At 31.7% G+C, this 13,101-nt stretch overlaps 2 protein-coding genes across 2 annotated transcripts; one reads left to right on the top strand and one right to left on the bottom strand.

Moving 5' to 3' along the window:
* The first annotated feature begins 3,650 nt into the window (after window positions 1-3,650).
* On the top strand, window positions 3,651-5,463 carry LOC110693347 (protein JINGUBANG-like). The gene has a single exon (XM_021870486.1). It carries the CDS (start codon window positions 4,082-4,084, stop codon window positions 5,261-5,263), a length of 1,182 nt encoding a protein of 393 aa, XP_021726178.1. The 5' UTR covers window positions 3,651-4,081; the 3' UTR covers window positions 5,264-5,463.
* Window positions 5,464-7,127: 1,664 nt separating this feature from the next.
* On the bottom strand, window positions 7,128-9,603 carry LOC110693343 (aquaporin TIP4-1-like). The gene is made up of 3 exons (XM_021870482.1): window positions 9,274-9,603; window positions 8,363-8,604; window positions 7,128-7,647 (listed from the first exon to the last, which is right to left on the bottom strand). Exons 1-3 carry the CDS (start codon window positions 9,401-9,403, stop codon window positions 7,270-7,272), a joined length of 750 nt encoding a protein of 249 aa, XP_021726174.1. The 5' UTR covers window positions 9,404-9,603; the 3' UTR covers window positions 7,128-7,269.
* Window positions 9,604-13,101: the final 3,498 nt, after the last annotated feature.

Here is a 13,101-nt window from a genome sequence, read left to right as displayed (position 1 = left end):
TCAGGCTGGGAGGACCTGTGAGGTTCTAAAAAAAAAAAAAGAGTACGAAGTAGAGGTTCAATATTGGCCCAGTATCCACCATTTTGTTACAACTACTAATATACTGTTTTGTTTGGATTTAATTGTCACATATTTGAATTACAAAATTAATGTGATTTTTAATTTAGAATCAAGTGAGTATAATATTATGAATTTTGGGGCTGTTCATGGATTTCAAAAGCTCCTTTTATTATGCCTTAATTATTGAAGTTGAGCTGGCTCGTTAATTTTACTAACTAGATCAGTGTCCGTGCGATGTACTGTAGTAATAATCTTTTTTTCTATAATTAATTGTGATATAATATAAAAATGAGGCAACTGATATAGAATAAACAAATGCAACGCATATAGAAAAATAAAATAATAAGGCAAAAATTATTAAAACTACAATCGAGAAAAAAAAATTATTGTTGATTAGTTGTGTTGAAAATATTTAAAAGTTGTATAAATTATATTACATTAATGATGCATATTATTCCCAATAAAATTATACAATCTAGTGACTCTATGACTAACGACTTATTTATAAATGTCTTTTAATAAACATGAAAATATTAATCAAACAACAAAATAAAATCTACAGTAAAACTATTAGCACAACATACATGTAAATATATAAATTACAAATAATATATCACCTTTAATTTATATCCAATAAAATAATTTCAATGGAAATAAATACTACCCGGATCATAAAAGACAATAATAATTAACAATTAGGCAACACTAACCTATATTATTAATAGTACATTTTCTATTTATGAATTGAATCTCTAAATGATATCGTCGCTCTTTGTTATTATATAAAAATATGTTTGAAGCTATCCAACAATTGTAATTTGATCATTGTTTGTTATTGCCTTAAAAGTTTATTTGTAAATGATAGATATTTATTGAAAAAAGGATACATAAGAAGATGTCACTTGTCACTATATCCGGCGTGTCTTTTACTATGCATCTTATTTATAATGTTGAATGAAATAAATTTATTATTTCAATCACATGTTTCAGCAAAAGATAATATTTTTTTTTTTGGATTTACTAAGATATTAATTTATTTAATTACGTAATAGCAAAAAAAATTGATTGATATTTCACATTTTCCTAGAATTAAACCTATGATATAGTTGTTGAGCACAATATTTATTATATAGTCATATGTAATACTCCATTAGTCTAAGAAACAAAATATTAGAGGTATTTCAAAAAAATATTAAAGTGATGTTTTAAAGTAATTTCTTTAATATCAATTATATGAATCAATTTTATTATTTCTTTTTGGGCAAAATTCAATAATACTCCGTCTAAAAGATGTCTAGCGGTAATAACAGTATTTTGTAGCTGAATCAGTGGCTCACTATTTCTATAATTAAAAAAACAGTTAGAATAATATCCGTGCTTTGCACGAGATATATTATATGCGAAAGAAACAACACAAAGTGAAATATTGGTACCTTAAAAAAAATACAAAGAAATAAAAGATAAATAAATAAATAAATATATATATATAGTGTGGAATTGATAGTTATTGGTGTTAAAAAAAATTAAAAAAAAATAAAAAAAAAATGTGTGATCAATATAATTTGAGTATTGGGGATTTGGGGATTGTGGTGAATTGACTCTACAATTATATAATAGATTTTAGGTAAATGTGTATGGAAGAATTAAGAATATGAAGAAAAAAAAACTGCATTTTATGTAAAGATAATATATAAGATTTGGAATAATATTATTATAGTTGTATACTGTATTATACAAATATTCCAAAAATAAAAGAACTTTTGCTAAAAGGGGAGGAGAGTTTTGGAGGAAAAAAATAATACCAAGAAGTGACACGTGTTATTCTTGGTGTTGTTTTAGTATTATGTTATTCATACAAGTCGAGTTTAAGTCAAGTTTATAGCTAATGCTTGAGAGTAATTTTCATCTCCTTTAATGAAGAAGTACAAGTACATATCAACTTGATACTTCTCATTACCATAAGTAACGAAGCATATATACAAAAGAAGTTGTCTTTCACCAAACTCTTTCACACGAACCTCCAACTTGATTAGTGTACGTATGGTGACAAATCAATGACCTAACTATATAAGAGATCGTTATGTTTATTATTAGCTCTTTAATTAAATTTTGAGCTGAGTAAACCTTGACCTCTCAGTTTTAATTTTTTTGCAGTGAATTTAATTACTAAGCCAAATGATCAAGGGATTAGCTAACTTTAAAGCACGTCACTATCAACAAGCACACTACAATTTCAGCGCGTTTAGTGTGCGGCTGGGCATATCATATAACTGTTTGTAAAAGAACAAACTAATCCGATAACACTGACCGAGTAACCCCTATAACACTGACGAACTAACCCTGTAACACTAATTAAGTATCCTTATAACAATAACGAAGTAACCCCATGATAGCTGGTCACATATAAGAATTTGTGTTACAATTTAAAAAAGACAAAAAAAAAAAAGGTGGAGGTCTTTCTCTTTCTTTTTTTTTTTTTTTTTTTTTTTGGAAAAAGATATATGTAGCCCTTAAGGCTGCATATAAGAGCTAAAAGTGAAAAGAATAGACAATAAATAAACATTTATTATACCGATTTACTCGTAAATTGTCGATAAATTCCCAACTTAATACTAAAAAAGGAAGTATATTAAATGCTTATATACAACGTTACCCTTTTTTTCCCCTCTTTTTCAACGGCCTTTCTCAACTAATAAGTGTACATATACAAAGTTTTACAGGTTGACAAACACACGTTAAATTTAATGAATTTTGTTTAAAATTTAGAGCTACATGTCCTTATGCCTAATTTTATGTGCCTCGATGTCTTGGATGTATGTTTTCAATAACGAATTGTCCAATATTCATAAGTCATAACATTATATAACAAGGTGCTAACTTGGCTTATGATGACATCGTTACCCATTCAACTAATTGGAAACATCCAACCTCATCTCATATTCGTTACCCATTTTTGAGTTGACGGAACCTTTAATTCACATTTGTCCATAAACATTATTTTTATAATTTTATAAAGGAAAATGATAAGAACCTAAAAGATCAGAAGAAAGTGTTCACTAATTATACTGATTTACGCGTGATTTGTTTATGCATTTCTCAACTAATACAGAGTACCATATCAGAAAAGATATATAATGCTTGTTTATAGCTTATTAGGTAGCATTACCCTTTTATAATTTGTATACCCGACCCTTTTCATTACTAATTACCACAACAATTAAACCTAAAATTAGCTTAGTAAGTACTCCATATATATGTCATAAAATCATATATAACGAATCAAATTAAATAGTCTCCTAATCAAACATTATTTGGCCTTTTGTAAACTATTCTTGTGGTGATAGATGCAACGATGTGTTCAATATATACTTCAGTGCAATAAATTTAAACTATTTTTGCGGTCGATACAATAATGATTTTAATTCATGCACACATTTTCTTACGTGCATTTTTTTTGGTGCGAATTTTTCTTACATACATAAAATAAACAGATTAATTTTTGTGGGGGCATAATAAATTGTTGCTTAATTTGAATTGCGTGTTTAAATGCATGCCATTTCCTCAACCAACTTTAAGCATTACATTGCCAAAAATCTTTACTCCTTATGTAAGTTTTCATTAAATTACGATTAGCCAACTTTTCGGCGTTTTTTAAATGCGTCTTGCATGCTTAAATGCCCTACACGTACCACCTTACAACGTAACGTTTTCCATAATTTCTTCACTTTCTATTCAATTTCTTTCTTTCTAACTATGAACCACACCATACAAAGCGTCAATATTATTGAGAGAAATAGTTCTATGTCTAGTTTTTTTTCATGATGATGAAGATGATGAAGCCTATAAAGAAGTTCATCAATCACCAAGTTTTAATCAATTTTCGCTACACCACCTTAGCTTCATCCCCGAACCACCATCATCGCCATCACCATTGCTCCCACCAAGTCCCGAATCCATATGGTCTCGTTCACCTTTATTGACCCCTACTCACCCATCTCTACTTTATTGTTGTATTTCATCTATGCATCGCGATGGAGATATCTACTCCATCGCGGTCTCAAATGACCTAGTGCTAACTGGCTCATCTAGCCATCGTATCCATGCTTGGAAGCCACTTGACTGCCATGCAAAAGGGTACATACATGCAAGCTCGGGTGAGGTTCGAGCCATGGTGGCTCATGGTGAGGTACTCTTTACATCACACAAGGATCACAAGATTAGGGTTTGGAACATGAAGGATTGTAGTGGTAATAGTAGTAGTAGCAGCTTTAGACCTAGGAAGTTAACTACCCTACCAAATGATAGTCATTTCAAAAAAATCATTTCTAGGCCAATTGCCCCACAAATTAAGGGCACTTCTAAGCCAATAATTATCCCACAACATAGGGACACTATCTCTTGCATGGCTTACTACCATGTTGAAGGGATTCTATACACCGGCTCATTCGATCGAACCGTTAAAGCTTGGAGGGTTAATGAGAAGAAATGTGTAGACTCATTTATAGCTCATGGTGGTAATATAAATGATATGGTGGTTAACCAACAAAATGGCTATCTTATTACGTGTTCGTCCGATGGAACGGTAAAAATGTGGTTAAGGGTTTATGGTGAAAACTCCCATGCCTTAATCAGGGTTCTTGTATTTCATGCCTACCCTTTTCATGCCTTAGCCTTTAGTGTCGCGGTGTCAAATAAGAGCTTCTTGTATTCGGGGTCTACGGATGGTACGATAAACTATTGGGAGCAAGAGATTTCTTGTAGGTACACTCATGGAGGGTTCTTACAAGGGCATAGGTTCGCAGTCCTTAGCCTTGTGACTATTGAGAATATAGTGATTAGTGGATCTGAGGACTCGACGATTAGGATATGGAAAAGAGAAAAAGGAAGAGGTAATATACACGAGTGCCTCGCGGTGTTGGAAGGTCATAGAGGGCCTGTAAGATGCTTGGCTACTTTCTTACAAAAGGATAAGTTTGCGTTGAGTTTCTTGGTGTATACTGCTAGTTTGGATCAAACGTTTAAGGCGTGGAGAGTTAAGTTGTCTCCGGAAGTAAAGAAATCGCCTTTCGGAGATGATGATGATGATGATGATGATAGGGAGGAGAGTAAATCTCAAATGGAGTTTGAGACAAGTCCTGTGTTGTCTCCTTCATGGGTGAAGAAGAAGCTCCAAATTAGTCGCAGTTTACATAAGTTGGTTTAATAATTTAATTACATGATGATTAAGTTTTATGTAATGTGTTATTTAATTATATTTATATTAGTATAGACCATATTATTACTCTCATAAGTTATCTTATTTATCCTAATTCCATACCTAGCTATGCCCTCTAGGTTATTACATTTAATTTATTTGTGCGACAAAGTATTGTATACTTAATATATGTATTAAAGTTTTCAATAAATCTTGGAACAAAAAAAGACGTACCACGATCTATCAATAGCAAAATTAACTTGCCCTGCCTACGACCTCAAATCCTTTGACCTAGAATACAATAAAAGATTAAAAAAATATAAAGTTTATTTATTTTAGGTACAACCAATCATAAATAATCGATAGTAATTTAAACGGAATTTGATCACATATATATATTTAGGATTTCATATCATCCTATATTCTTCTATGTATGTTGTTGATGTAGAGTCTACTATGTTTTGTTTAGGCATGTAAGTATGAGTAGGTGTCTAAACCATAAATAGAATCACAACTTAGTTTTTCTTTCAAGTTGACACTTGACTTTTTTAGATAAGAATTGACACTTGAGTTTCTAATCTGTGCATGCATGAAATCACCCTTCTACACATGCTTTTGCTTAATAAAACATAATCCCTCCGTTATGTTCTTGAGAGTCCTTTTGGTTTGAGCTCGGAACTAACGTTCTGATTTATCTTTTTTTTAGGATGGTTTAGAAATTGAAAATTGAAATGAAATAAAAAAAAAAAAAAAATCTCACATAATTATGTTCTGAAGCATATGTATAGTTTTAACGTATTAGATTTTATTACATTGGAAAAATTATGTAGATCGAGTATGTTGTTGTCATATCTTCAAGTATTGTAAAATGTTACAAAGTTGATGTATTAATCAGGAAATACACCTACAACAATGTTTAGAGCCCCTAAGCTTAAAGGAAAATTTATCCAAATAAAATTTTATAATTTAATCATATTATTTTTTATAGTTGACATATTATTACTTTTAACACTATATATATAAGTTACTTTTGGATGACATTCTTATGATTTATATACTTAAGAATAACATAATTATGTAGAGTTTTTTTAGATTTGTTAATTCACTATATAATTTTTTTTTTTATTAATAGTCGAAGATATTTAGAAGTACTAGAAAATACGTTAGTCCAAAAGAGTTTCAACTAAATTGATAGAAACAAAGGAATTGCAACTTGATTAGTTATGTAATTTACATATTCTAACTCTATAACACTCGTTTTATAGGTTAAAAAGTAAAGTAGAAACTCGTTGCGCATCAAAATTATCTTGTAAGTATTGTTTATAATTGAAGTCTAATATTAGTACTTTTGCAGAATCATTAATTACTCTGTATTTCATTTCACTATTGCTGTGTCCTTTCAACCGTTGTATAGTTTGTCTTTTTTTCTTCTTCTTTTTTTTTTTTTTTTTTTTTGTGAGTTTACTGAGTTATTATTAGAGAAGTTTGCAAATGTTGTAATCAATTGTTGGACAGTATAATTGATCTGTCATGGTCACATATATATGTATCACATGTATCTGATGTATGTCACTATTGCATTGATAATTTCTTGAACATACATGCATCAAAGGTTCTATGATTATATTGTAAAAATTGAGTACGGCCTTGATATACCAAATAAGAAGTACTGTATAAGTTATCTAGCTTTAAGTTTTGTCTCATTTTACTTTTCACGATATCTAATACACATTTTAAAGTATATATTTTACATGTAAACTATGTAATTTTGATTCCATATTTCATATAACCATATATTGTCAGTTGTGAATAAGTGATATTTTGGATAAAAGTTTTTAAAGTTTATGCTATAGAAAAGTGCAATGGAACAATATTCAAAAAAGACTTATGTTGTTTTTTATAGGCCAATATTCCATTAAATCATCCACTTAATTGCAAAGTTACATCAAGAAGCTTGCTCTTTTCGCAAATGCTCAAGTGCAACAAATTACATTTTAATTTGCACAATAATGACATTAGAAAGCTTCATCATCTCTTGTAAGAGGAACATGAGATCTAACAATGAAAAAGTTGTCACAAATGAGCCCACCAAGAGCTCCACCAATGAGTGGGCCAACCCAATAAACCCAGTGATCAGTCCAGTTCCAGCTTACAAGAGCCGGCCCAAATGACCTAGCTGGGTTCATTGATGCCCCAGAGAAAAGCCCACCAGCAAAGATGTTGGCCCCAACCACAAGCCCAGTTAGCAATATACCTTGGCTTTGAAGTGGGCCCTTCTTTGGGTCTACAATGGTTGTGTAAATTGTGAAGAGGAGAGAAAATGTTAGGATCACTTCCATTACCAATCCTTGTAGAGGGTCCACCCCCTTTGGAAGAGAGTGTATAGGGGTTACCTGCATTGTTAAAGGCAAAAACGTCAAAATTAATACTCCCTACGTTTTATAGTTTTTTTTATTCACCGATATGATTAAAACTTTAATTATTATATTATTCCGCTGTTCAAAAATAGGAGTCACATAGGGCAGGACCGTAGAGTCGTCTTTGCCCACAATTATCTGCAACATTTGCCATAAATGGGTGCTCTCTATTATGTGTAACAAATTTTTTTCTTTCTCTTTTAGTAAATTTTAAAGAGTAAAAAGACCACCTTACCCTTACTTTTATTTTTTTAACTTTATTTAACATCTTTTAATTACACTCAATTTTCCACCTTTTTCCCACTCACCCAAAAACAAAAAATTAAGGGACCACTTCTTTCCCTCCTTTTTCCCACTTAATTAAACCCACTCAAATTTAATTAAATTCCACTAAAAATTTTGCCTAGGAGTCCGCAAAAAGGACGTTTGGTGCAGATAATTGTGGGCGGAGGGAGTATGTATTATATAAGGATTTATCAACAAATATATTAATTTTACGAAGTATTTTATTTAGTTTATAATTAAATGACTTAATATGTTTATATATTATGATAACATAAGATCCTCAATTAAATATTAGGACAATTTAACAACTGAGTCCGAACAAAAGAAACAATTACTCTGTAGTTTAAAAGAAAGCGGAGGATAGATAAAAACGAAACGATAAGTGAGGTAAAGGAAAATAATTTACCAGTCCACCAGTGACATAGGTAAGCAAAAAACAAGCAAGAGCCGAAGCAAGACATTGGATGATCCAATACAATAGAGATCTGATAATTGTGATGTTGCCACCAATAGCAAGACCAAGGGTAACAGCAGGGTTCAAGTGCCCTCCAGAAATGTTAAATCCTGCAGCAATCATCACTGCTACTACAAATGCATGTGTTATTCCCACGAATAACAACCCTACTATTGTACTTGCTCCTGCTTTATCTGTAAAATTCACATTTTTCAACCATATTAAAACATGCATGATAGGAATATAAACATTTTTCTCGATGATACCAAGTGATCAATTGACAATAAATATCATCTAGCTTAGCTGGATAAAGTCATACGTAGTAAAAAATTATACTTCCTCCGTTCTTTTGTGAATTATATACATGTAAAAACATATTTATGTGGGATCTTATTTGACTTGACTCAACATGTACTATCATAATATATATTTTCTATAATTTTTACTTTTGGGGAATTAAAGTTATTGATCGTTAAAGTTAGGCAAGCGTGATAAATGAAACAGGTCAAGTAAAAAAGAATGGAGGAAGTAATATTTAAGATGAGTTTTCGTTCACATGTAACATACAATGATGACTTTTGGTAGGTTCAGGATAACGTATGTGTGGAATATCATACAAGTAGAGCTAATTAATATGTGGAGCATAAACCTTATCATTATTACGCAAAGTAGCTTAGACGACCTACAGGAGTCATGGCTAACAGAATATTCCGTAGTAAAACATTAATTAATAAGAAAATTAATTTATTAACGAGCCTCTTTCCTTTTCTCTAATTGAATTACTACGTATAAAATTTTGAAGTACTCCGTATATACTGTACTATTTATTTAAAATGATCAAAAGAATGGAGAGAAGGCGGTACCAGCAGCCATGGCGGATCCAACACCGGCAAAGACAAAGAGGAAGGTGCAAATGAATTCAACGACGAGGGCATTGATGCAATCAGGTTGTGTTGCCTCTCGGCTTGTTCCAAGGGCTATTCTGCTGCTCATGTTGATGGAGTAATTGTACACACTTTTTCTCTCTAATAATAGAGTAGTATATACTCTACTACTCTTACGTACAAAAAGTTTGACAAATGAGATGCAAATGAATGCCTTAGCTAAAAAAGTGCATACATATATATATAGAAACTCAATGATAGTGAGAAAGATTATTAGTGAAGGCTACAGGGTGGCCTGGAGCTGCAAAGGTGAATATTCCTTTGTCCATGTGATCATGTTATATGGTCAAGGATGAAAATGATATATTATGCTTGACAATATTATTTGTTGCTTAATTATATAACAATCTCTCAATTATACCACCCTTTATTGCATTTTAAAAATATTACTATTCTCTTATGAGCTATCCCTCCCTCTTTATTATTTTTTTTTGTCCCATTATTTGACTTTTTCCCGTGTTTAAGATGTGCAGGTCTAAAAAGTACATATATATCTCAAGTTTCAATCGTGTAAAATTTATAAAAACTTTATATTAATAAAATATAAGAATTAAGGAGTACAACGAAATGAATCTAATAACAAGATTCTACCTGACTAAATTATTTCTTATAGATTAACAAGATTTATGATCAAAGTTTTTAAAGTTTGACCCACATATATATTAATAATGAGGCAAAAAATTAGGGACAAAAAAGTACTCCGTAGTTCGTAGTAGTAGGTTTGGTTAGATTATTGTGATTTTGTGAAGCTTGTCGAATCCGAACATCCCACTTGATGAGTTGATATATTACTCCATATTATTTTCTTCTTCTTTATAATTTTTTTTAAAACTTATTTGGGACTTTTTTTAGAGAAGAAAAGGTTAAAAGTAGAAAGAAAACAAAAAAACTGAAGGAAACTATTTATAATACGCTGAGAAAATCATTTTTAAAGAAGTATATGGATCACTTATTTGGGACTTTTTTTTTTTTTTTTTTTCTTTTCTTTTAAGGGGGTGCAAGTATATTGTAGATTTTCATATACTCGTACTACATTCTCTATTAAATAAGGTATTTGTGAAGATTATGAATGATGGCTTGATTTCATTAATTAGCAAGAGCACCTAATATATAATACAAGGTCCTACGTTTCCTAATTCTAGTCAAACACCAACAACTAGCTAAGGAAACAAGATAAATATGGGGAAAATATATCCTAGAGAAAATATGCTCCTAAATATATTTCAAAATATATCTTAATAGTATTTCACAGGTCAACGTCCAACCAATAGGGAAGACTCAAATTAAAGGAGGTTTTTGCGTTAAATCAAAATCATTCTCCATCTCCACTAATTATGCGCTTTGCATCCCACCATCATACTTCGTACTAATTATTAATTCAAAGATAGCACCAAAAAAAAAAAGGCTAAACAACTAGCTGAATTGATTTATTATTATGGGTAACAACGGATTCGTCTTTGTCACATTATTTTGTTTTGGAAGACTCTGGAATTTTTTTTTTAACTTTTGTTACGCACATCTGACCTCAAAACAGTGACAAATCAACTAGCAGACTTATTATTTTTAGGTTTATTATGGTTACAAACCAACTTTTATAATTTGGAGGGACACCCTTCACAACCACTTCAATTTTGGAAATTTTTTCGAAATTAATTTTAAAGCATGGATATAGTCTTTAAGTTTGAATAGTTCCCGACTTTCTTTGCTCGAAAAGGAAAGGGGACAAGGCAGTTCCTATGGATTCCACAAGATCTTTGGTGAACATTTAGGTGATTGTAAATTTGTAACCATCGACTTTGCCTCTTAATTATTGATTTAGCCAAATACATAGGAAGTATATGTCGCCTTTTCATCAATTCAAAGCCGTCACGAGCTTTTATGTGACTAACTAGAGGACGTATATAGTTACAAACAATTCAATATTATCTTGGGTTGAATCCTTTGATCAGATTTCGACACTAAATTCCAAAATATCTAAAAATGATCTATTTTCGTGCATTATAGCTGCTAGCTAGCCTTCAAATTTAGCCCCGAAAAACATTTTTTAGCCCAGAAAAGTTAGACATCAAGGTGCATGCTTCTTTGGGTTCCTGAAAGGGCCCACCTACTTGGTGTCCAGAACCATCTCATCTGTATATCTGCTCACCCCTCATTATCTTTTATTGCAATATTCTTGTTTTCAGCCATGAAATCAATATTGCTACGACTTACTCCTACAATAATCAAGGTAAAGTTGACAAATATTGTCAATTCAAATTTGAAAATATAATTACTATGAATATTGAAACATATGGAATACATAGAGGTAGGAAGGTAGTAGTCTAGTAGTATAGATGAATTCGGATCAATGACAATAGGGTTGTTCATCGGTCAAAGACCGGACCAGACCGACTCGAATCGGACCGAAGGCTGAAAATTAGAATTTTAAGAACCGAAGACCGGACCGATTAACCTGGGACCGAAACCGGACCAGATCAAAAGAATCGATCCAAACCCCGGTCGGGACCGCTTTGGACCGATTTAAGAATTTTTTAAAAAAAAAATCTAAATTTTTAATAATTTTATTGAAAAGTCGAAAAAAGTAAGGGAAAAAACTATATTTTAACGTTTTTTTTTGTATGTTTAGTACAAAAAAGCTCATAAAATTAAAGTTTTCTAAGCTTATTAAGGATAATCTTAACCATTATTTAAGGTTTCACACATAATTTTAAGCAAAAAAAATCGATCCGGTCCAAGATCGGTTTTTATAGGGTTTTTATACCGGATCGGACCGAAAACCAAAAAAATAATTTTCTAGACCCGAATACCGGACCGATTAATTCGGTCTGGTCCGGTCCGGGGTCGGTCTGGTCCATTTTTTAGGTCCAGACCGATTTATGAACACCCCTAAATGACAAACATCGAGTACTACCTACCCCCTATCTTATCGTTGCATGCTTATGTTTTGTCACTTTTGTTAAGAAAGTTAGTAATACAAAGTAATTTGGAATCATCAATATCAAGCTAAGCTTGGTCTAGTGGTAAAGATTGTACCTTCCAGAGGTTCAATCCTTACTAGAGACACTTTGAGGATGGGGATCTCTTACCCTTTTCCCCTCACTGTCAAAATGTCTTGATCTACAAATATGAGACCAAAAAACCATGAAGATTAAGGTACAATCAGCATCCTTCTCCTTACCTTAAAAAAAAAAAAAAAAAAAAAAAAAAATACAAAGTAATTTGGACCAAAAGGTGTCTACGTTTATGCACCACTACACAATTGACAAATAAAAATAATTACAACCATCCCAAAAGTTTGAACGTGCATGAAGGCGGATGATGATTTCCTTTGAAGTTGATAAAATATTTGTGTGAATTATTTGCATACTAAAGCTGGCAACCACGTAAGTACGTACGACTTTTGTCCGAGTGGCCGCCCTTTTATCAATATCATTTGTCAACAATACTTGTTTAAATGGCTAGAGTCTAGCTAGTTGCCGGGGTCTAGCACAAGACAGCAGAAATCCAAACCATTGATCCATTTCTTATACTTGTATTAAGGACATATTTTGGATTTAATTTTGCCAATTTTGTTGCCGTTGAGGTCTATTTATGGCCCATGTTCTGGTTTTTGGGCGTTAGTAGGTTTTGATCTTGCTTCGTTCCTCTTTGTTGTTCTTCATGCATGTTAAGGTGTTCTTTTGTTTCACTTTCTTTATTGCTTTCAGTGCGTATTAGTTGTATAACGTGGGAAGTGTGTGGTTGCTC

Source organism: Chenopodium quinoa, unplaced genomic scaffold (assembly GCF_001683475.1).
Source record: "Chenopodium quinoa cultivar QQ74 unplaced genomic scaffold, ASM168347v1, whole genome shotgun sequence".
In the NCBI taxonomy this organism is placed as follows: Eukaryota; Viridiplantae; Streptophyta; class Magnoliopsida; order Caryophyllales; family Amaranthaceae; genus Chenopodium; species Chenopodium quinoa.
This window is presented reverse-complemented; position numbering and strand designations above follow the sequence as displayed.

Coding starts and splice junctions, on each gene's coding strand:
- LOC110693347 (XM_021870486.1), top strand. CDS start 4,082: ATGCATCGCGATGGAGATATCTACTCCATCGCGGTCTCAAATGACCTA.
- LOC110693343 (XM_021870482.1), bottom strand. CDS start 9,403: ATGAGCAGCAGAATAGCCCTTGGAACAAGCCGAGAGGCAACACAACCT. Junction 8,605..9,273: donor TGGATCCGCCATGGCTGCTG/GTACCGCCTTCT, acceptor TGAATTTTACAG/ATAAAGCAGGAGCAAGTACA. Junction 7,648..8,362: donor CCTATGTCACTGGTGGACTG/GTAAATTATTTT, acceptor TTAACAATGCAG/GTAACCCCTATACACTCTCT.